The sequence below is a fragment of the Anomaloglossus baeobatrachus genome, chromosome 2, assembly GCF_048569485.1.
Source record: "Anomaloglossus baeobatrachus isolate aAnoBae1 chromosome 2, aAnoBae1.hap1, whole genome shotgun sequence".
Lineage (NCBI taxonomy): Eukaryota > Metazoa > Chordata > Amphibia > Anura > Aromobatidae > Anomaloglossus > Anomaloglossus baeobatrachus.
The window spans coordinates 48,011,001-48,035,811 of NC_134354.1; the positions used below are offsets into that span (position 1 = coordinate 48,011,001).

Genomic DNA, 24,811 nt, shown 5'->3' on the forward strand with positions numbered 1-24,811 from the left:
CAAACTGCCTTCTCTCTATACTGCCCCTACACTAAACAGTATCCATACTGTGACCCCTCATACTTTCCCCATGCTGTCTCCTCACACTTCCTCCCATACTGTCCTCTCACATTTCCCCCATTCAGTCACCTAACACATTTCTCTCCATGCAGTCTTCTCAGACGATTCCACCCCATACTGTCACCTTATACTTCCCCCACATACTGTCCTCTCACACTTCTTCACCATACTCTTTACTCACAAATTTCTACCCATGCCTTCCCCTTACTCTTTTCTCTCACACTGTCCCCTCATACTGTCTCATCACACAGTTTCCCATACTGTTCTCTAGCTATCAAATTTCTTCCCCATACAGTCCTGTCACACTTTTCCCCCATAAGGTCCCTTCATACTTTCCCTCCCAATACTGTCCTCTTATACATTCTCCCATATTGTCTCCTCACAGTTTTGTCCTTAAGTACTGTCCTTTCACACTGTCCCCTTCCATACTCTTCCCTCACACTCTTCCCCTTCATACTGTCACCTCACACTGCCTTTTTAAATTGTCACCGCATACATTTCTCCCCAGTACTGTCCCCTCATACTTTTCTCACCCATACTGTCCCCTCACAATCCCCACCAATAATGTTTTCTCACACATTTCTCACCATACAGTTTCTTCACACTTTTCCCAATACTGTTTCCTCACACATTTCCTCCTCAATACTGTCCTTTCACACTTCTCCCACACATTTCCCCAATACTGTCCCATTACACCTCCCCATGCTCTTGCCTCACAAGATTATCTTTAATAAAACTCCGCTGTATCTAGAGCACCTTTGGTACACTTACTTTATCATCAACCGTCCTCCTCTACTGTGGCACAAAAGTGAGGTCAACAGCATGATTAGGTTACCTGATCTCGCTGCTAACGTCGTCCTAATCCCAGAAGTATAACCGTTCAGGGCTTCAGCTGTACTCACTCAAGTACAATTGAATGCAGGGATAGGGGCTTATACATTTTCTTGATTCCACATGTGACACCACAGACACCACAGACCACCGCATTAGGTGTCTCGATTGTCGATTGTCTCCACCCCTGGCTTAACCCAGGGCAAATGCCCCACTCCACCTCCCCCCTCCTTAGTTACACCTGAATAAACATTAATATGGAGTTCTAAAGCTACAACAGCTCCCACAATTCTGGTTTTATACAAGATTTTGAAGGTGTTTGGGAATTTTTGCTCATTCTTCAAGAAAACCATTTGTGAGGTCAGACATTGATGTTAGAGGAGACGGACGGCCTCCCAGTGGCCTTTGTAGCTCATCCCAGTTCATTTAGTTGGGTGGGATTGAGTTCAGGACTCAACCTAACTTCTAAAGTTCTTTTACACCAAACTCCTCCAGGCTATGCTTTTATGCTTACTTGCCCCCTTGTGCGCTAGAGAACAGTCATGGGGAGCAAAAAAAAGCCTTTCACAAACTGCTCTGCCATAATTGGAAGCTACAATTTTCAACAATGTCTTATTCTGAAGCAATAAAATTTCCCTTCACTGTAACTACGTGGCCGAGGCCGATCCCTGAAAAACAAGTCCATAGCATTATCCATCTTCCACCAAACTTTACAGTGGGCAAAATGCACATTCACCAAACCCAGACTCAGCCAAGAAACGCCTGATAGAGAACCGCAATTTGTCACTCGACAGAACACTGCCCCAGTGAATGTCACATATCCACTGAGTTCCAGTACCATTGTCATTGGTAAAGTATGACTACCCCGCGGTTTGGCCTTGGAAACTGATGCCATAAAGCTCCCAATGGAGGCACAGTTTTTGTTAATACCACAGAAGGTTTAGACTCTACAGTTATGGAGTCGGTGAAGCGTTTATTACTTTTCTGCCCTCTGCTCCTCAGCACTCGTCCCCCCGTTCTGTAACACCCCTGTTCCGTCTAGTGTCAGTGAATCTGCACTATACGTTAGTAAAGACAGACGGCAATGGGTCGGATGTTATATAAAGGGGTCGCAATGAGGCCAGATGACATACATCAGGGGCAATGGGGCAGGATATTATATAACAGGGGGCAATATGGCTGGGTGTTATATACCGGGGGTGAGGGTGCTGGATGTTATACACTGGGAGGCGACTGGGCCCAATGCTATACACCAGGGGGCAATGGTGCTGGATGTTCTACACCAGGGGGCAAGAGGCCAGATGTTATATATATCATGGGTGAGGATACTAGGGAGGCGACTGTCACGGTTGTCTCTATGTTGTATAGACTAGTGACAGGTGCTGGGCCAGAGTCTCTTTTCTTTGAGATTCTGCACATTAAATGTTACACCAGCGCTAGGACAGGAGTCAGGGTCACGCTGGCGACCCAGACCTCGCTACCATCTAGCATACCTCTGAGCTGAGGGACAGCGCAGGGTTCCCCAGTCTGAGGGTCAGCTTAGGTGTCCCGGTCCTGTCATCCGGTCCCTGTGACAGCGATGTGGCCCAATGTTACACCAGAGGGTGATGGGGCCGCATATTATACACCAGGGGCAAGAGGCCGGATGTTATATACTGGGGGTGAGGGTACTGGATGTTATACACAAGGGACGATGGGGCCGGATGTTATACACCAGGGGCGAGAGGCCAGATGTTTTACTTCGGTGGTAATGGGGCTGAAGGAAAAACCTAAACTCAATAATTAAGATGTGAGTTCCAATACTTTTTTCTAGGACCTTGATAAAACATTTTCTGCAACTTTGCTGGGAAATAAACAGTCTCTTCCCACAAAAAGACACAGGAAATTATGATCAATGGTGCATGAAATGTCTGGGGATATTGAGCAGCTTGGATCGCGGACACATCACATTGTGCAGCTCAAGTTGCATATTCCGGGAATCCATTTCCTATCAGCTTTATTACTTTATAACTTGTGAATATTGTGGGATCCCAGTATGGGACAGGATGATTTCCCAGTCATCCACCAGTGCAGATCAGGTATTTCATTCTGACTGGCATGCATTTCACAAATAACATTTGCGCAGGAGCTTGCCACTAGATGGCTTCAGTCGCACATGTTCCCGAGCCCCATTGACTCCCAAACAGTAGAAGTTGTGTAAGTGGGAGGATATGTCTGGGTCACCAAACATTCCACGTGCAGCCGAACAGGGAGGGCTCCTCTGTTTATTCCCCCCTGATCACTGATGATGGCACAGACTACTGAAAAGGAAACTGGACCCTTTTACTGATACGCAACCAGCCCTGGGGCCAACCGCTCCTGTGCCCCCTTGGATTACCTGGCCGCTAGAATGATGTAAGAGCCATATGGACACGTAGGAACAGATCCAGAAAAAGGGGGTGTGTGAAGGAAAGCACAAAGTCAATGAGGAATGAGTCTTGAGTCACATTGCACATGAAGACCCCTGACAGCTCGGATCTAGAGGTCCTGGAGACATGACCCCTTGGACAGGGTGGATCATGTGAGTCCTCAGGCTGGAGCTCCACATCATGATCAATCGAGATGGGTATGAAGGGAGACAGGTGAAGCCAGTGATCCGCACCAGCATTGCCCTTTGCATCTTCTTGCTGTGGACCACAGAGGTCTCTGCTCTGGCGGATTTCTCAGGTAAGTCATCCCTATGATGACGCAGGATGTGATTAGGGTATTTGTAAGCATTAACACCTGTTCCTTTCCTTTCCATCATCATCAGCAGTAACTTTTATTACCCTTTTCTGCTACAGTAGCTCTTCTGTACGATTTGGCCAGACCTGCGTCACTCTCTATGTGCATCAGTGAGCTCTGGCTGCCCAGGGGCTCAAGACGTCAGGGGGCTCAAGACGTCAGGGGGCTCAAGACTCAAGACGTCAGGGGGCTCAAGACGTCGGGGGGCTCAAGACGTCGGGGGGGCTCAAGAAGTCGGGGGCTCAAGATGTTGGGGGGCTCAAGACGTCGGGGGGGCTCAAGATGTTGGGGGGCTCAAGATGTCGGGGGGCTCAAGACGTCGGGGGTTCAAGACGTCGGGGGTTCAAGACGTCAGGGGGCTCAAGACGTCAGGGGGCTAAGACGTCAAGGGTTAGGACATCAGGGGGCTCATTTCGATTTCCAAAGCAGGTGGAATTGTGCATTATGATGAGATATTTTCTGGCCAAGGGCCCATTTACTGTTCTTGCACAGGTGCCCTCTTTTGTCTGTGGACCACTGTAACTCAGCTGCTGGTCCACCACTTGTCCTCACAGTTGACAACTTAGTTTTTTTTTATTTTCTCTGGACAGTTTATCAAAAAATCATGGACATCCAACATTTTTTACGGACACATTGGAAAACCATGATAAATTATTAAAAGGGGTTGTCCACTTTTTGGAACAATCCTTTTTTTAATTGTATGTATTTGGGGCTATAAATAATTTTTGCATTAAAAAATGTTCGCCCATTTGTCTTTTACAGGCTGCACACTTAACTTTGAGGTGGTTTGTGGTCATAAATCATTTGAGAGGAGCACAGAAATAGTTAAGAGTTAGAACCTCTGTTGTTAGACTTTTAAATTTAAGCCCACTGACAGATTCTCAGTTAACTCATTCTCTCAGCCAGCAATAGACAGTGCAGCACAAAGGATATAGAAGGCAAATGGTGCAAATCATCAATGTTTAATGAAACCCCATTGGAAAAAAAGATTTTTAGCCCCATGTACAGGCATTTAGGTAAAAACAAAGATATACAACCCCATACTTAATCACAAAAATGCCTAAACAATATGTTTTTATTTCCCCACAATAGTGGTAAAGCTTCGATTAGCTACAAGTCACACCAAAGTCTGAATGCCAACTGTCCAAAAATAGAGTAATTTGTTTCCCTGTCCATAATAAAATGCGATTTTTTTAAATTTATTTATTTATTTTATTAATTTTTTTAAGTCTGAAGATAATTTTACAGATTTTTATGGCTGTAAAATTATCCCTTCATTTTACAGATCAGAATGAATGCTTCTCATCTCTTTATATCAGAATTAGGGGTTGTAAAAATGTCGCACCAAAGTCTGAATGAGGTAATCAGACCAATGAAGCTTGAGAAATCAAGATAATTTAAATATTTATTTTTTTTATTCAAAATTCAATATGTTAAAAATTGTAAGTAAAAATTCCACATTCTAATAACCAGGGACATGAGAAAATGACATTCCAGAAATGATATAATTTTTAACTCCTGTGGTGCCAATACGAGGTGCACTGTATCATATAATATCTCTAAATGCATAAATATTTTAGAAATAAATCAGTGTGTCATCATAATTCATGCATAAATAAATATATAATGACAAAGTGCTCCATTCTGTATTATATCACTAGGTAATATAAATCATCTACAGATTACAATAAACATGTCTATTGCTATTCCATGCTATGTAACTATGGTAAATAAACCCGGTCACCCAGGGCCGTATAAGTATGGGAGCCACATAGACATTAATAGTACTTAAAGCTGGCAAGTGAATTTATGTCCCTCTACCTCGACGTACGTTTCGCCTCTTCTTCAGGGGCGGGGCACATATAATTTTTGGCATGTTATTTTCCCATGTCGCTGGTTATTATAATGTGGATTTTTTACTTACAATATTTAACCTATTGAATTTTGAATAAAAATAAATATTTTAAATTATCTCGATTTCTCAAGCTTCATTGCTCCGAATACCTCATTCAGACTTTGGTGCGACATGTTTACAACCCCTAATTCTGATATAAAGACATGAGAAGCATTCATTCTGACCTGTAAAATGAAGGGATAATTTTACAGCCATAAAAATCTGTAAAATAATCTTCAGACTTACTTAAAAAATAAATAAAATAAATAAATAAATTAAAAAAAAAAATCGTATTTTATTATGGAAAGGGGAACAAATTGCTCTATTTTTGGACAGTTGGCATCCCTGGTTGTTCTTCAGTTTGCAGATATTAGCAATTGGCCACCTAATTGTTTAACCAATTAAATGAGGGTCAATCTCTGACAACAACATTTTGTTGTTGCAGCAGTTATTACGCCCCCTGCAATGTGATCGCAGGGAGTCCATGGGTTACAAGGGCACATGGGGCACTGGAGGACACAGACAGAAAAGGGCCCCTGCACAAGAGCATTGTATGGGCCCTTTGCAGTCCAATAGCTCATCATAATGCACAATTCTACCTACTTTGCGGATAAAAATGGGCCCGTTTACCTATTGGGCCCCTGTGCGGCTGCACATGTTGCACTAATGATATGTCCACCTCTAATGTGGGTGTTTATTGAAGCCTCTCCATCACTGCCATCACGGTGTTCCTATGAAACTAACTCTGAGGCTGAACTGCGGAGATCAGTCATATTGCTAGTTGCTACAATACTGTAATATAGCAGAATATAGCACAAGGGACCAAATTAGTGAAGAGCAATTTCCTTATGGGGACTAAAAAAATAGATTAAAAATTAATAAAAATAATAATAAAAAAATAAATAAATACCCTTCCCCCCATCCAATCCCAAATTAAAAAAAAAAAAATAGACATAGTTGGGAAAAGTTCAATCTACGAAAATTAAAAAAAAAAAACAAAAAAAAATACAAAACATTGGCTAAATAAAATAAAGTTACGCCACAAAAAATGGTGGCACAATTCAATTTCTTAAAAATAATTTTTTACAAAGGTTTGAATTTGTTTTAACTGCTGAAATATATAACAATATATACAAGTTTCAATTCAAAACTTTCAGTTGTTTTTTTTTTTTTTTGTCATAGCCACCAATGTAAATCTCTCAATGCTGTCACATAGGCTATAGTGGTGTACAATCTTAAGCAGTAATAGAATGTTTTTACATTGTGAGCAAAGTGGGTTTTTTTTTCGTTTTGTGAGTATGACTTGTGTTTGCAGTATTTTGTTTACAGTGTCTTTTCCTCTGTGGATTTTAACCCCTTCAGCCCCCGGGCACTTTCCGTTTTTGCGTTTTTGTTTTTTGCTCCTTTTCTTCCAAGAGCTGTAACTTTTTTATTATTCCGTCAATCTTGCCATATGAGGGCTTGTTTTTTGCGGGACGAGTTGTACTTTTAAATGAAATCATAAGTTTTACCATATAGTGTACTGGAAAACGGCAAAAAAATTCCAAGTGCGGAAAAATTGCAAAAAAAGTGGGATCGTACAATAGTTTTTGGGATATTTTATTCACGGCGTTCACTATATGGTAAAACTGATGTCTGGGTGTGATGCCTCAGGTCGGTGCGAGTTTGTAGACACCAAACATGTATAGGTTTACTTGTATCTAAGGGGTTAAAAAAAATTCACAAGTTTGTCCAATAAAAGTGGCGCACGTTTTGCGCCATTTTCCGAAACACGTAGAGTTCTTATTTTTTGGGATCAATGGCTCAGTGATGGCTTATTTTTTGCGTCTCGAGCTGACGTTTATAATGGTACCATTTTTGCGCAGATGCTACGTTTTGATCGCCTGTTATTGCATTTTGCGCAAAACTTGCGGCGACCAAAAAACGTAATTTTGGCGTTTGGAATTTTTTTGCCACTACGCCGTTTACCAATCAGAATAATTGATTTTATATTTTGATAGATCGGGCATTTCTGAACGCGGCGATACCAAATATGTGTATATTTATTTATTTTTTAACCGTTTAATTTTCAATGGGGGGAAAGGGGGGTGATTTGAACTTTTAGGTTTTTTGTTTTTTTTTTTATTTTTTAAAACTTTTTTTTTTACTTTTTTTTTTTATTTTACTAGTCCCCCTAGGGGGCTATAGCAATCAGCAATCCGATCGCTGATCGCTATCTGCTGATCACAGCAATACCGCTGTAATCAGCAGATTCACTCACTTTGGTTTTCCCTCTGCTCTCGGCCGAGGGAAAATGAAAGTGAAAGATCATAGCAGCAGGCGTCATCACATGACCCTGTGCTACGATGGCAACCACCGATAGTCACGTGATAACACACGTGACTTCCGGTGGGGGCGGCGGTGAGTAACAAACATGGCCGCGCGCATTTAAATCTTGCTGCCAGACTTTGGCAGCAAGATTTAAGGGGTTAATGGCCGCGGGTGGAAGCGATTCCACCCGCGGCTAGCAGGCACACATGTCAGCTGTTGAAAACAGCTGATATGTGTGCCGATCCACGCCGCCTGCCCGCGGCAGGGGGCGGGGCTTAACGGGACACGATCTATGACGGATAGATCCGTCCAAGGTCGTGAAGGGGTTAAAGTGCAACCACTTCAAAATCCATGTACAAAAAACTCCAGGTGCAGATATCCAGGAGTGATCTGCCGGATGATAGTACATGGGCAACACCCTGTTGGTTTAAGACACTAGGGCCCAGATTCATTTTTTCATTTTTTTCTCTTTTTTAATTGGCATTTCTTTTTTGTTTTGCGGTATTTTCATATATATATATATATATATATATATATATATACAGTACAGACCAAAAGTTTGGACACACCTTCTCACTCATTCAAAGAGTTTTCTTTATTTTCATGACTCTAAAAATTGTAGATTTACATTGAAGGCATCAAAACTATGAATTAACACATGTGGAATGAAATACTTAAAAAAGTGTGAAACATCTGAAAGTATGTCTTATATTCTAGGTTCTTCAAAGTAGCCACCTTTTGCTTTGATTACTGCTTTGCACACTCTTGGCATTCTCTTGATGAGCTTCAAGAGCTAGTCACCGGAAATGGTTTTCCAACAGTCTTGAAGGAGTTCCCAGAGATGCTTAGCACTTGTTGGCCCTTTTGCCTTCACTCTGCGGTCCAGCTCACCCCAAACCATCTCGATTGGGTTCAGGTCTGGTGACTGTGGAGGCCAGGTCATCTGGCATAGCACCCCATCACTCTCCTTCTTAGTCAAATAGCCCTTACACAGCCTGGAGGTGTGTTTGGGGTCATTGTCCTGTTGAAAAATAAATGATGGTCCAACTAAACGCAAACCGGATGGAATAGCACGCTGCTGCAAGATACTGTGGTAGCCATGCTGGTTCTGTATGCCTTCAATTTTGAATAAATCCCCAACAGTGTCACCAGCAATGCACCCCCACACCATCACACCTCCTCCTCCATGCTTCACGGTGGAAACCAGCCATGTAGAGTCCATCCGTTCATCTTTTTTACAAAGACACAGTGGTTGGATCCAAAGATCTCAAATTTGGACTCATCAGACCAAAGCACAGATTTCCACTGGTCTAATGTCCACTCCTTGTGTTCTTTAGCCCAAACAAGTCTCTTCTGCTTGTTGCCTGTCCTTAGCAGTGGTTTCCTAGCAGCTATTTTACCATGAAGGCCTGCTGCACAAAGTCTCTTCTTAACAGCTGTTCTAGAGATGAGAAGGCGTGTCCAAACTTTTGGTCTGTACTGTGTGTATATATATATATATATATATATATATATATATATATATATATATATATATATATATATATACCTGTGTTTCCCAAAAATTAAGACAGGGTCTTACATTATTTTTTAGTCCGAAAGATGCGGTACGGCTTATTTTCAGGGGAGGTCTTGTATCTTCCCATATGCAACAATCTACATTTATTCTTGAACAAGAAAAATCAACAGTTATTCAGATATAGTCATGTTATCGCATTCTGGAACATCATCATTTAGTGTTAATCCTATTACTGGTTCAGATGCACATTTTCTTATCTGATCTGCTGTTCTCATGGTGCAGAGCCAGTCCTATAGTGGTGGGTACAGACCATATTAACAAAGGGTTAAAGTACCTGCTTAAGTTTATAATTCTCTATGTACAGCTAAGTTTACCCCAAAAGGAATCAGACACCCAGAAAAGAATCGCACTTACCAGACTCCAAACAATTAGTTTTGGCAATGAATGGGCTCTCACATACAAATCTGCGTCACTGTTGGTCCCACTGTGCTCTATAGTAGTTGGCTCCACCTGGTGACTGTAGGCAGTATCACTTGGAGTGATACTGGTACCCGATCTGTTTGTGAGAGCTGCAGGGCAATGTAGCTGAAATGGCGAGGGACCTAACAGTGACGCAGTTCCCTCTTGAGAGCCCATCCACCATCAGCACTTGCAAACTGTAATTGTTTGGGGTCTAGTGAGTGTTTTTTGTTTTTTCTTGGGGGGCATGTACGTTTTCATTTGGGGGTGTCTTCTTTCTTTTGGGGGTGTCTGCTTTCTTTGATCAACTGTATTCTTTAACTTTGTTTAGCTGCTTAGACACCTCCTTATGGAAACACAGCTTATTTTTAGAGTAGGGGTTATATTTTAATAATCATACTCCAAAAAATCTCACTATGGCTTATTTTCAGGGTAGGTCTTATTGTCAGGAGAACGGTAACTGTAAGAGTAACCTTCATGTTCCTTTTTTATTTAACACTAGCTGCATGTACTACCCGGCTTCGCCCGGGTTAATAATTGTTGTTAACAAAATAGAATGTATTAACACAAATGTATTCTGCACACAAAAACCACAAAACAAATAGATAGAAATGTAATTATTAAAAGGCAAAAACTAAGCTAATAGAAGCATTTCACAACATATATTTCAACACCACAGATATTCCACACAGATTTAACTAAATTGGCCAAGTAATGTGCTCCATCTGTCTCTTTCCCCGTCTGTCTCTTTAACTGTCTGTCTCTTTCCCCATCTGTCTCTTTCCCCGTCTGTCTCTTTCCCCATCTGTCTCTTTCCCCATCTGTCTCTTTCCCCATCTGTCTGTCTCTTTTTTTGTCTGTCTCTATCTCTCTGTTTCTTTCCCCATCTGTTTCTCTCTAGGTCTGTCTCTTTCCCAGGTCTGTTTCTTTCCCTGTCTGTCTCCCCGTCTCTTTGTCTGTGTCTTTTCCTGTTTGTCTCTTTCCCTGTCTGCCTGTCTCTGTCTGTCTCTTTCCTTGTCTGTCTCTATTTCTCTGTCTCTTTCCCCATCTGTCTCTAGGAAGGTCTGTCTCTTTCCTCATCTATCTTTGTCTCTCTGGCTGTCTCCTCTTTCCCCGTCTGTCTCTTTCCCCATCTGTCTCTTTCCCCATCTGTCTCTTTCCAGGTCGGTCTCTTTCCAGGTCGGTCTCTTTCTAGGTCGGTCTCTTTCCAGGTCTGTCTCTTTCCAGGTCTGTCTCTGTCTGTCTCTCTATCTGTCTGTCTGTTTCTCTGTCTGTCTGTCTGTCTGTCTCTCTGTCTGTCTCTCTCTATCCGTCTCCCCACCGACATCTTATTATCTCACATATAAGCTTCTTATACTATGAATGTCTTTTGTTCCTATAGCAACCAATCACATCTCCTACTAATAACCTGTAGTTCCAGGCTCCATTTACTTTAATGAAGGCATGTTTTTTGGAGAGTAACTGTAAAGCGCGGGGTTAAATTTTCCTGTCAAAACAGTCTACTACGTTCCCTGGGTCACATGAGGTGTCTGTGCAAAATTTCGTGATTGTAAATGCGACGGTGTGGATACACTTTTCGTTTCACTTTTTCCCCATTATGTAGATAGGGGCAAAATTGATTGGTAAATTGGAACGCGCGGAGTTAAAATTTCGCCTCACAACATAGCCTATGACGCTCTCGGGGTCCAGACGTGTGCGTGTGCAAAATTTTGTGGCTGTAGTTGCGACGGTGCGGATGCCAATCCTGGACACACACACACACACACATTCAACTTTATATATTAGATATTAACATATACACTTCCCAGCTGGATAGATACAAGCTACAATGTTATATAGGGGAGAAAGCTCATCAACACATTATTTACAAGCAAGGTTACTGGCAATCATCTTTCTAAGGCTCGTTTCCCACATCCGAAATTTTGCTGGAAGCTGAATCCAGCACGCATGCAGTACAGTACATTCATTTACAGTGGAAGCGCGACACCATGCGGTTGTGTGCTTCATGCACAACCGCATTTGTCCGCATGGTGTCGCGCTTCCACTGTAAATGAATGTACTGTACGGCATGCATGCGGAATTCGGCTTCCGGCAAAATGCCAGATGTGTGAAACGGGCCTAAACCTTTATCGTTAGAGGGGTTGTCTGGTGAAAACAAGTTATCACCTATTTACAGGAGAGATAGGGGTCCATCTGCTGGGACCCATGCTAATCAGAAGAACGTGAAACTTCCATCCTCATTAGAATGGAGTGGCGGTGCACATGCCCAACCTGCGTTCCCTTAATTCTCTATGGGGCTTAAAGGGAAGGTGTTGTCTAAAAAAAAAAAATGAATAACTGGAAAAATGTAAAGAATTAATGTTGTTTTTAAATATTATTATTTGTTTTTAATTGAGCAAAATATGAAAAAAAAATTGATATTTTCCATTCTTAAACACTAGGGGGAGCAGCTGCTGAAATCCTACAGAAATCCTACTGTAGAACTAGCTCACATTACAGCTGCAGTAAAAGTGGGCAGAATCTGCTCTCCTGTGTATGATGTCACCTCCCCCTCCCAACCTGAGTGTTTCCAAAAGGATAAGGGCAGATGAAGTTTAGGATCACAGTGCGGAGCCATTTTGATGGTGACCACAAAGTGATCCTAATGTCTAAAGTGTCACCAAGGACCGCTGCATAGTGCTCCCTACATAGCACTCTGCACACTCTGTACCAGCAATGCTCTGCTGTACGGAAATCCGTGTATACCGCCCCACTGTATACCGCGCTCCTCAGTATACTGTGCTCTGCTGAGCTGAAGAGCAGAAGCTCGAGGTGAGCACACGAGAGTGGGGGGAGCAGCGGAGGGGGGATTGGCGGCGGCGGGGAGAAGCAGGGGGGAGGGTAGCGGTGGTGGCCCGGCGCCGGTGCTCACACATGTCGGGTGATAGGGGGAAAGTGCAGCACACAGCATACGTTGTGAGCACCACAAAGATGGCGCCAATCTCCTCACTTTGCTGTGATCGACAGCCCCGGGGGCGCGTCCAGGTCACAGCAGGGAGCTCTCCGTGTAAAGTCTAGGGGTCGGATCGCGACGATGAGATCCAATGCCCTGAGCGCTGCCATAAAGGAGGTGAGTAACTGTCGTTACACACGGTAAATCCATGATGGCAGCCCCCAGTGCTTCAGTAACACTAGAATTAAATGAAAACTAAATAAACAGTGAATTTATTTTTTTATTAAAAATACTTCATTTCATAATCACTATTATTAATACAAAAATAAAAAAAAATGCAACACCTTCCCTGTAATGAATGGAATGGATAAGAGTTCCCCGTTCTGCTGATCAGTGCATGTCGTACATCCATTGATCAGCTAATTATCACCCATTTTAAAGATGGGTAATAAGTTGAGTTCACTGGATAACCCCTTTAATGAAGATTGTAAGTAGGGACCTGGTGTCACGGTCGTCTCCCTTATTTTAGAGATTAATGACAGCTTTTGGATTGGAACCTCTCATCTCCATCTGGGACTCTACATTTAAATGTGGTGCCATTTCTCTTGGTACTGAAACAATTAATGTCAGTTTTGCTACTAGCAGCTTTCCAGCAGTGTTTGTCAGCTGCAGCTGCTCTGTTGCCACGCCCCTTTGTGTTTAATTAGCCAGGTCTCCCAGCAATCTTTGCTGATTATATAAATCCATTTGTATTCTGGCCCCCTTGGTAGAAGGAGCTGTGAAGGAGTGTTCCAGAAGCCGGACTGTATCCTTTTGTTGCTGTCTTCCCGTTTGTCTTACTTTTTCTTGTGTCATCTTAAGGCCGCTTTAAATGCTACGACATCGCTAGCAATTGCTAGCGATGTTGAGCGCTAAAGCACCCGCCCCCATCGTACATGCAATATCGTGTGATCGCTGCCGTAGCGAACAATATCACTACGGCAGCGTAACACGCACATACCTGCCCTGCGACGTCGCTGTGACCGGCGAACCACCTCCTTTCTAAGGGGGCGGTTCATTCAGCGTCACAGCGACGTCACAGCAGCATCACTGAACCGCCGCCCAATAGAAGCGGAGGGGCGGAGATGAGTGGGACGTAACATCCCGCCCACCTCCTTCCTTCCGCATTGCGGATGGCAGCAGGTAAGGTGAGGTTCCTCGTTCCTGCGGTGTCACACATAGCGATGTGTGCTGCTGCAGGAGCGACGAACTACTTCGTACACCGAGCAGCAGCGATAATCGAGAATAGGGGGGCATGTCACTGATGAGCGATTTTGACCGTTTTTGCGACGATTCAAAATCGCTCATAGGTGTCACACGCAAAGACATCGCTAAAGCGACCGGATGTGCGTCACAAAATCCGTGACCCCAACGAGATCGCTTGAGCGATGTCGCAGCGTATAAAGCGGCCTTTAGTGCAGTGGTGGGGATAGCGTCTCCAACCTGCCAATGCACTAGCCAGGGCTACTGCAGAGTTTTTCAGGGTCTCCGGTTCCTGCTCCGTGACAGTTGCAGAGACTGTATAGTGGCTGGCTAGGAGAGTGGGGAGAGCTGCAGGTAAGGATAAGAGATGTCTATATATCCCTATCAATAGCGCCACCACCATTATTATTGTGTTCCCCCTTACTTGTCGTATTGTTTTGTTGTATTTTTATTGTGCGTCAGAAATCTGTTGGTCTGGACACTGTCATCACGTTTAATAGCGTGACACGTGGGCACTGCAACCTTTAAACTAGGCAATCCAAATCTAAATATTCCCGTATAGTCCCAAACTAGACGTTCACTAGCTGAATGCACAGTTTTATACAGTATCCTGCTAAATAGCTTTATATAAATTAGAACATGACATAAAAATAAGCTGTCAAGACAAAGTCTCTATTTTGTGGTTTATGGGGGCAGATGGTGATCAGAGAGTAGTTAAAGGGAATCTGTCAGCATGTTTTTGCTATGTAATCTCAACACCGTATGATGTAGGGCATAAAACACAAATTTCTGTGACGTGTCTCTTATAAAACTCCATTCTATTATTTACTTGCAATGATTTTTTTTAGCACCAGGAACTTATCATTGCTGTACTACATCAGCTAATCTGACGATGCTCCCCTCCTCTGATAAGCAGCTCACTGTTTATAGATATTGTGCATAGATAGCCTGGTATGGGCGGGGTTAGCTCTCTCAGCTCTGCTGCATGATAAATCTAAGAATTCTGATTGTGTCACAACTGCGTCTTCCAGTTAGCTAAGTGATACATCGTTGGATTCAGGGTCTCTTTGTCTAAATCATGCAGCTCTCAGATGAGGTAGCAAAAAACTGCTGCTGGATTGCTTATAAAGGATTAATAGCAACAACTGCCATCATTTAAGGAAGATAAAGGGTTGATACTGACTTCCCTGGTGGTCTATTGGTAGTGAAGGTGGCTCATGCTACTTTTATGGTGGTTTAGGTATAGCAACATGAATTGCCAACATACCTGATTGTCTCCTGTTGTTATTTGCAGTTAATCCCAATTTCTTTGGTGACCTAGAGAAGCAACATGGTTAATGCCAGCATTCACCAATGGGAAAATACATGCTTAATACTCGGAGGTCGGCTAGGACTTTTTTTGAGCCACTTTCTAGCTCTTAATACAAAGTGACCTCAATGTATATGGCTATGGCTAAACAGATGACATCAATGTGATAAATGGTGATAACTAAAAGTCTGTTTCAAAACCCACTGCACTGATGGACTTTTTATGTTTTTGTTGTTTTTTTTTAATGTAAAAGAATTATTCAAAAATTATCTCTTTTTTGGGGGGCATATGCCTTCTGTGCCAGTGTTTATCCAACGGCAGTGTACATGGAAGAAGCCATGGCTTTTTGACAAATGTATCACTTTTTCATGAGTAGCAACAGGTTTGTTGTTTAGAAAATGAAGAAATTATAGCTTTTTAACAAAAGCATTCCAAAAAACATGATGTATGTAAAAAAAATAAATTAATAAGATAAAAATAAATAAGATTATGATGGAACTGGCAAGGAGATGTACAGGCAGAAAATGTGTGTCTACCTATCTGTCAGCAGCTGCAGCAGTATAGATTATGATGGAACTGGCAAGGAGATGTACAGGCAGAAAATGTGTGTCTACCTATCTGTCAGCAGCTGCAGCAGTATAGATTATGATGGAACTGGTAAGGAGATGTACAGGCAGAAAATGTGTGTCTACCTATCTGTCAGCAGCTGCAGCAGTATAGATTATGATGGAACTGGCAAGGAGATGTTTGGCTATGTCAGGCCTGCACTGGCAGCAGTACAGCATAGCTATTGAAAGCATCATGCAAGTAGGAAATGTTTAGCCATCTATGGCAGTGGCAGATGCAGCAACAGCACAGTATGGAATATGAAGGGACTGGCAAGGAGATATATGGCCGCCTTGGACCAGCACTGACAGCAGCAGTAGTACAGTATAGCTATTGAAAGCATCATACAAGCAGGAAACGTTTAGCCATCTATGGCAGTGGTAAGTGCAGCAACAGCATATTATGGAATATAAAGGGTCTGGCAAGGAGATGTCTGGCCGTCTTGGACCAGCACTGACATCAGCAGTAGTACAGTATAGCTATTGAAGACATCATACAAGTAGGAGATGTTTGGCAGTGGTAGGTACAGCAACCGCACAGTATGGAACATGATGGGACTGGCAGGGACGTGTCGTGCTATGTAGGGCCAGCACTGGCACCTTGGGAATTTGGAGGAAAATCACCTTGGATTTCTGTTTTGCCTATATCTCCATTAACTCATCTGCCTGGACTGTAACGTAGAAGAAAAATTCAGCGGTATGTTTTTATTGGTTGAGGAAGATGGCAATAAGCAGATAACTCTGGCTCCACTTATTTCTACAATGACTTCTTAAAATTTAACATGACGAGTCTTGTGATGCTTTCACTGATTGTCCATGTAGACATCACTTTGTCTGTGGATCCCGTGGACTGCCACTGCAGATAGGCGACCACCAGATTTTTATGCCCAGTGGCCTCCACCAACCATGCATTAGGCTTTGTAGTAGTAGAAGGTAGAAGGAAAAGATGATGATATAATATCCATATGGTAGCAGGTTCGGTTCCTGCCATGACTCAGAACATTTGTCTTCCTTGAAGATTGTACGCTTGCAGCGGTGGGATTATGGTGGTGAATTCTTTCTTGGGTCATTGGTTTTTCCGCTCTGTGTCATCTGTAAGATCAGATCTCTCCTTTACTTATCTCCCTGCTTGTGCTCTTATCCTTCAATGCACGTTCTCTAATCGCTTCCACGCCTGCTGTGAGGGAATGCATAAAACAACATTACGTTTGGCCTCCTTGGCCTTCCCTATCCTGCAGAGTTACAAGTTCTCACACTCACAGCCAGCGCTCAGGAAGAAATCTTACAATCAGTTCTGCCTTTTGTTTTCCAGCTTTTCAGTTTTCTCATTGACAATGGGAATTTAATACGGCGGCTAAATAAAAAAAGTCTCTTATGATGTAATCTGTACAGTAGCTACTGGCCACTTTAGGTGGGGTAGGAGGAGAAATATCGGAATATCTAGGCTTTGATGCATTGATGTGTTTGGACGAAATGTAGGATTTTATGGTGAGACGTTTCCAGAGATGGCAAAATTCACCTCCTTAGCCCTTGGTATCCAATTATACTCACATTGTTAACTGTCTATATCAGATACAATACATTTTAAGAGGGGTTTAGTTATCCTGTACGATCCTTGGTGGTCTACAGTGGCTCAGTGGTTAATACCTAGTAGTCTAGGGTTATGACGGGATTATCCTTAATTTATAGATATGAAGTCAGAAGTCTTGATCGATGGAGGTCTAGGAAATTGAAATCCTCATTATACACTGCTCTTCTCGCACCCCACCAAAAAGCTACTCAATTCTTCTTTGGAGGCTTTCAGGGTCCATTTGCCATGGGACAACAGAACAGGGTATGTAATGAAAGGACAGGGGCCTCTAGGCTGCCTCTCAGACTCGAGACCCTGCGCTGTCAATTATCTTGGAGGTAGGCTTGATGGTAGCCAAGTTCAAGCCACCAGTGTAACCCTAGCTCCTGTCCAAGCCCTGATCTACTCCCCCTCTCCCACCACCTTGGGGTGGGCCGGAAAACACAATGACAAAACCCCACAAAACGACACTGGAGAACAGAAACTCATACACACCACACTCAAACACAGAGGAGAGACAATATGTGTACAGGGGAATAAAGAAAAAGGGAAGAAAGTAATGCATATCAGGGGAACCTTCACACCACTCAGTATCGCAACACAGATCACCATGAACAGGATAACCACCAAACTCTGGGTTCGCTGGAGCTTAGGCTGAAACTATCATCAGCGCATACTGGAAGAAAGCCATGCTTTAAATAGGAAGGAGACAGATGCACATGGCAATTAGCAACCTAAGCTCTAGGTCCTACTCACAAGTCTGCAGGAATTAACTAAAGACCAGCGAACCTGAAACAGCCGACGCCCGACTCTGGCTGAACAATCCAGAAGCCTCAGGTTGCTTGTCAGACTCTGTGGTGTGAACAGTGTCTGACAACACTATGCCAGCAAGTGTGGGCAGAGCTGAACATTGCATGACACCTTTCCCCTCACTGAGTCATCACAGCGGAGTCCTTTTGTAGTGCCGCCTGCTCTAAAAGTGCCAGAGTGAGCAGCTCTAAGGAGGCACCCTACCTGGATGAGTGGGTAGAGAGGTAGCAGAGCAGGCAGCACTAAATGAGGGTCAGGTGGTGATGTTCAGGGGCAAGGATCTGAGTGGGCAACATAGCATGAGGACCAGATGGTGATAAGTGGGCATGACTCCATGTAATGGTTTACTATGTGACCCTTGCTCCTTATATCTTTAGTGGTCTTGACCGATGAAGGGTTTAATATCTAGTAATTCTGAGGGTCTGTTCTCCCACCACTGAGCCATGAAAAAAATTAGACAGATTGTTTTAACTGTAATTAGCAGTATTTTACAGTTTTCAGTGAAAGTAGCTGTCATATCAGAATTATGGGCTATAGATATAGATCACTTATAATCATAATGAATTATCATGGTTTTACAATGTGTCATTAAGAAATATTGTCTGTTTGTGATTTTTTTTGATCAGCTGTCTATAAAAACTAAAAAATCAAGTTGGCAACCCTGCTCCGCTACAACCTGTAGTCTGCCCATCTGCTATCCTCTCAGTCATCACCCTGTTCTTTTTATTAGCGATCCTTTTTTGTTGGCACACATACAAGTGCATCTCAATAAATCAGAATATCATCAAAAAGTTAATTTATTTCAGTAATTCAATACAAAAAGGGAAACACATACAGTTAGGTCCAGAAATATTTGGACAGTGGCACAATTTTCGCGAGTTGGGCTCTGCATGCCACCACATTGGATTTGAAATGAAACCTCTACAACAGAATTCAAGTGCAGATTGTAACGTTTAATTTGAAGGTTTGAACAAAAATATCTGATAGAAATTGTAGGAATTGTACACATTTCTTTACAAACACTCCACATTTTAGGAGGTCAAAAGTATTTGGACAAATAAACCAAACCCAAACAAAATATTTTTATTTTCAATATTTTGTTGTGAATCCTTTGGAGGCAATCACTGCCTTAAGTCTGGAACCCATGGACATCACCAAACGCTGGATTTCCTCCTTCTTAATGCTTTGCCAGGCCTTTACAGCCGCAGCCTTCAGGTCTTGCTTGTTTGTGGGTCTTTCCGTCTTAAGTCTGGATTTGAGCAAGTGAAATGCATGCTCAATTGGGTTAAGATCTGGTGATTGACTTGGCCATTGCAGAATGTTCCACTTTTTTGCACTCATGAACTCCTGGGTAGCTTTGGCTGTATGCTTGGGGTCATTGTCCATCTGTACTATGAAGCGCCGTCCGATCAACTTTGCGGCATTTGGCTGAATCTGGGCTGAAAGTATATCCCAGTACACTTCAGAATTCATCCGGCTACTCTTGTCTGCTGTTATGTCATCAATAAACACAAGTGACCCAGTGCCATTGAAAGCCATGCATGCCCATGCCATCACGTTGCCTCCACCATGTTTTACAGAGGATGTGGTGTGCCTTGGATCATGTGCCGTTCCCTTTCTTCTCCAAACTTTTTTCTTCCCATCATTCTGGTACAGGTTGATCTTTGTCTCATCTGTCCATAGAATACTTTTCCAGAACTGAGCTGGCTTCATGAGGTGTTTTTCAGCAAATTTAACTCTGGCCTGTCTATTTTTGGAATTGATGAATGGTTTGCAGCTAGATGTGAACCCTTTGTATTTACTTTCATGGAGTCTTCTCTTTACTGTTGACTTAGAGACAGATACACCTACTTCACTGAGAGTGTTCTGGACTTCAGTTGATGTTGTGAACGGGTTCTTCTTCACCAAAGAAAGTATGCAGCGATCATCCACCACTGTTGTCATCCGTGGATGCCCAGGCCTTTTTGAGTTCCCAAGCTCACCAGTCAATTCCTTTTTTCTCAGAATGTACCCGACTGTTGATTTTGCTACTCCAAGCATGTCTGCTATCTCTCTGATGGATTTTTTCTTTTTTTTCAGCCTCAGGATGTTCTGCTTCACCTCAATTGAGAGTTCCTTAGACCGCATGTTGTCTGGTCACAGCAACAGCTTCCAAATGCAAAACCACACACCTGTAATCAACCCCAGACCTTTTAACTACTTCATTGATTACAGGTTAACGAGGGAGACGCCTTCAGAGTTAATTGCAGCCCTTAGAGTCCCTTGTCCAATTACTTTTGATCACTTGAAAAAGAGGAGGCTATGCATTACAGAGCTATGATTCCTAAACCCTTTCTCCGATTTGGATGTGAAAACTCTCATATTGCAGCTGGGAGTGTGCACTTTCAGCCCATATTATATATATAATTGTATTTCTGAACATGTTTTTGTAAACAGTTAAAATAACAAAACTTGTGTCACTGTCCAAATATTTCTGGACCTAACTGTATATTATATAGAGTCATTACACACAGAGGGATCTATTCCTATATATTATATAGTCATTGGGCTATGTGCGCACGTTGCGTAAATACATGCAGTTACGCTGCGCTTAGTAGCGCAGCGTAACTGCATGCGTCCTGCGTCCCCTGCACAGTCTATGGAGATTGTGCAGTGGCCGTGCGCACGTGGCGTCTTAGAGCGCAGCGCTTCAGCTGCTGCCCGAAGCGCGCGTTCTAAGAAGTGACATGTCACTTCTTCCGTGCGCTTTGCCGGCAGCTCCTGCTCTGTCTATGGCAGGAGCTGCAGGCAGAGCGCATGGAATCGGCTTTTTTTTTTCTCTACGGACATTTTCTGCAGCGATTTGAAGAGCACGTGTGCTCTTCAGATCGCTGCAGAAATTTCTGCAGGGCTAGTACGCAACGTGCGCACAGAGCCTTACACACAGAGGGATCTATTCCTATATATTATGTATAGTCATTACACACAGAGGGATCTATATGTCACAAACCACCGGGGGGGGTCACTCAGAAATCCCCCGCGCTGGCTACCAGTACGTCACAATCGGGGGGTAACAAGTGGGTGTCACCCCTCCTTTATACCTCCCGACCGACAGACAGAGCACGTGACGCGCTCTCTAGCGCCCCTCTTATAGTCAGGCCAATTATGGAATTGCCCGACAATAAGCAAGGAGGCCGCTATACTACTTATGCCGATTATTGAAGGGTCCCCGGTGAGAGTAGGGTATATATTCCCCCGACCTCCGCGGGCGGAATATATAAAACCTCCCCGAATCTCACTGGCCTCCCCACAATAATCCTTGGCACAACTCGCTGCCACCAACCGCTTCACGGTAACTATTAGCCGAACACACAGACGTGGGATTCAAGATCGAGATAACAGAACAGCCCAAGATTAATTATATAATTTAATCAGCCTAAAGCACACTAGAAACTACAATATATACAATAGGGAATCTACAGAATATACATAGGTCAGAGTACAGTTACAGATAAAGCATGGTTTACAAACAGGCATACACAGTTCCAGCAGTTACCTTGTGCGTCTGGCCACAGGGGGGCGCTGTAGACCAGGTTTCCAGGAACTCCCACAGATGTTTCCTACACGTGACCCCCAGCGAAAGAACCCTGGAAAATGGCCAAAGTAGGGTTATCAACCTGGGCAAATCCAGGTCCCCTCCTACCTTAGTGACCTCAGAGGGAGCACTGCTCCACCCCTGGCTGGAGTTATGGACAATCCACAACATGGAATATGGGCCATAACTTTGCCTGGGAGCGTCGTAGGCGGACGCCGACGCTCTCATTGTGACAGCTATGAATTTAGCTACAGAACGAGAGGTTTCATGACTTGTCTACTAGTTCCCCATTGGCTGATATCACGCCTGGGGTATTTCCCAAGCTCCCGCTCCCATAAAAAGGGTGTGCCAGCATCGTCCGCATGCGGAGACACCATTTTTATGGTTGCCATATTTATCGGAAATATGGCTTGCGAGATATGAACCATTTTTTACTTTAGTCGTTCTGTCTGGATACTTCCAAGCTTGCTAATTAGATAGCAGCTCCTACCACAGGGTCACGGCAGGGAGTCATCCTGTGTCCATTGTTCCCACATCACCTAATTTCCATATCATAGGAGATGGCCATGGGATGTGACACCTTCACAGATGCTGGACATTGAGGACAAGAAGGGAGGGGGGCACTGCCAGGGAGTGATGAGCGATTATGACTGGAAGTCATAATTCATCTTCATATCCCGGGATTTGCCTCACACCTCCCCCCTTTTGAGGGCGCTAGGGGGCAGCACACTCCGGTGTTCCCCCGTGCGCCCGTCCGCGACCTCTCCTTGTCGGGACAGCCCGTCTGCGTTACCGTGGTCACGGCCCCTTTTGTGGCGAATGGTGAAGTTGTATTGCTGGAGCGCAAGGCTCCATCGCAACAATCGCCCATTCGTCCCAGAGACGGTGTGCAACCAGCTGAGGGGATTGTGGTCCGTCTCCACGATGAAGTGGCGCCCGTATAGATAGGGTTGCAGACGCTGCAGGGCCCACACTATGGCCAGGCACTCCTTCTCCATCGTGGAATAGGCCACTTCCCTTGGTAACAGCTTCCTGCTCAGGTACAAGACTGGGTGCTCTTGGCTCGCAGAGTCCACCTGGCTGAGCACCGCACCGAGGCCGAAGTCACTGGCGTCGGTCTGTACTACAAACGGCCGCGTGAAGTCGGCTGCCTGTAGCACGGGCGGGCTGGACAGGGCGTCCTTTAGGGCCCGGAAGGCTGTCTCGCAGTCCACTGTCCAATCGACTGCAGAGGGCAGCTTCTTCTTGGTGAGGTCCGTCAAGGGCTTTGCCAGGCTACTATAGCATGGAACAAACCTCCTATAGTACCCAGCGGTCCCCAAGAAGGACATCACCTGCTTCTTGGTCCTGGGGGTGGGCCAGGATGCGATGGCTTCCACTTTCTCAGGCTCGGGCTTCAGTGTTCTCCCGCCTACCCGGTGACCGAGGTACTGGACCTCGCTCATGGCCAGCTGACACTTTCCCGGCTTGATGGTCAAACCTGCCTGGTGGATCCGCCTGAGCACCTGTGCTAGATGCTCTAGGTGGTCCTCCCAGGTGGGACTGAAGACGGCAATGTCATCCAGGTACGCGGCCGCGTACCCTTCAAGTCCCTTGAGCAGGGTGTTGACCATCCGCTGGAAAGTGGCAGGGGCATTCCTCATCCCGAATGGCATCACCGTGGACTCGTACAGTCCAAATGGGGTAATAAAGGCAGAGCGTTCCCTGGCCTTGCGAGTCAGGGGGATCTGCCAATATCCCCGGCTCAGGTCCATGATGGTCAGGTACTGAGCCCCGGCCAACTGATCGAGCAGGTCATCGATGCGTGGCATTGGGTACGCATCGGCGACCGTGACAGCATTGAGCCCCCTGTAGTCCACGCAGAACCGAGTGGTTCGGTCCTTCTTAGGGACGAGGACTACAGGCGAGGCCCAAGCGCTGTTGGATGCCTGGATCACCCCCAGCTTCAGCATCTCGTCAATCTCCTGGCGCATGTGTTGCTGCACCTCCAGGGAGACCCGATATGCTGAACGCCGGATCGGGGGATGATCCCCAGTGTCCACGTGATGGACAGCCAAGTCAGTCCTTCCGGGCTGGTTGGTAAACAACCCCCGGAAGGGGAGGAGGGTGGCCCACAGCTGGGACCGTTGGTCCTCCAAGAGCTGGTGGCCAACCTCCACATCCTCAATGGATCCGCCGGCCCTAACCTGGGCTAGCATATCCAAGAGGGTTTCCGCTTCTCCCTCCTCGGGCAGGTTGCACACGGGGAGCGCACACGCCTCCCGCTCATGATGTGCCTTCATCATGTTCACATGGAAGGGCTTCCGCCTTCCACGGGCAGGGTCCAGGGTGACCAGGTACGTCACAGGGTTGAGCTGCTGGTACACGAGGTATGGGCCTTCCCAGGCTGCCTGAAGCTTGTCCTGTGGTACGGGGACCAGTACCCACACCTTTTGACCCACTTGGTAGGTCCTCTCACAAGCGTTCTGGTCGTACCAACGCTTCTGATCGGCCTGGGCTTGAGCCATATTGTCGTGTACCAGTTGCGTCAAGGCCTGCATTTTGTCCCGGAAGCGCATGACATACTCGATAACCGACACTCCAGGGGTGGCCAAATCCCCTTCCCAAGCCTCTTTCACCAGAGCCAGGGGGCCCCGCACACGTCGCCCGTACAGGAGCTCAAACGGTGAGAATCCTGTTGAGGCCTGTGGAACCTCCCGGTAAGCAAATAACAGGTGTGGGAGATACCGCTCCCAGTCACGCCCATGGGAGTCGACCAACATCTTAAGCATCTGCTTTAAGGTGCCATTAAACCGCTCGCACAGGCCATTAGTCTGTGGATGGTACGGGCTGGCCACCAGATGTCGCACCTGGACTTGCTTACAGAGGGCCTCCATCAGCTGGGACATGAATTGGGTCCCCCGGTCAGTGAGCATTTCCTGGGGAAAACCCAC

The 24,811-nt window shown here is 44.8% G+C and overlaps 1 protein-coding gene across 3 annotated transcripts in view; it reads left to right on the forward strand.

Moving 5' to 3' along the window:
- The first annotated feature begins 3,119 nt into the window (after positions 1-3,119).
- Positions 3,120-24,811, forward strand: part of EVA1C (eva-1 homolog C) — a 147,866-nt gene continuing 126,174 nt past the window's right edge. For all 3 annotated transcript variants that reach the window (XM_075335042.1, XM_075335044.1, XM_075335045.1), the window contains exon 1: positions 3,120-3,597. In XM_075335042.1, coding sequence (XP_075191157.1) covers positions 3,480-3,597 — 118 coding nt within the window. In that variant the 5' untranslated portion in view covers positions 3,120-3,479. The remainder of the gene's footprint in view (positions 3,598-24,811) is intronic.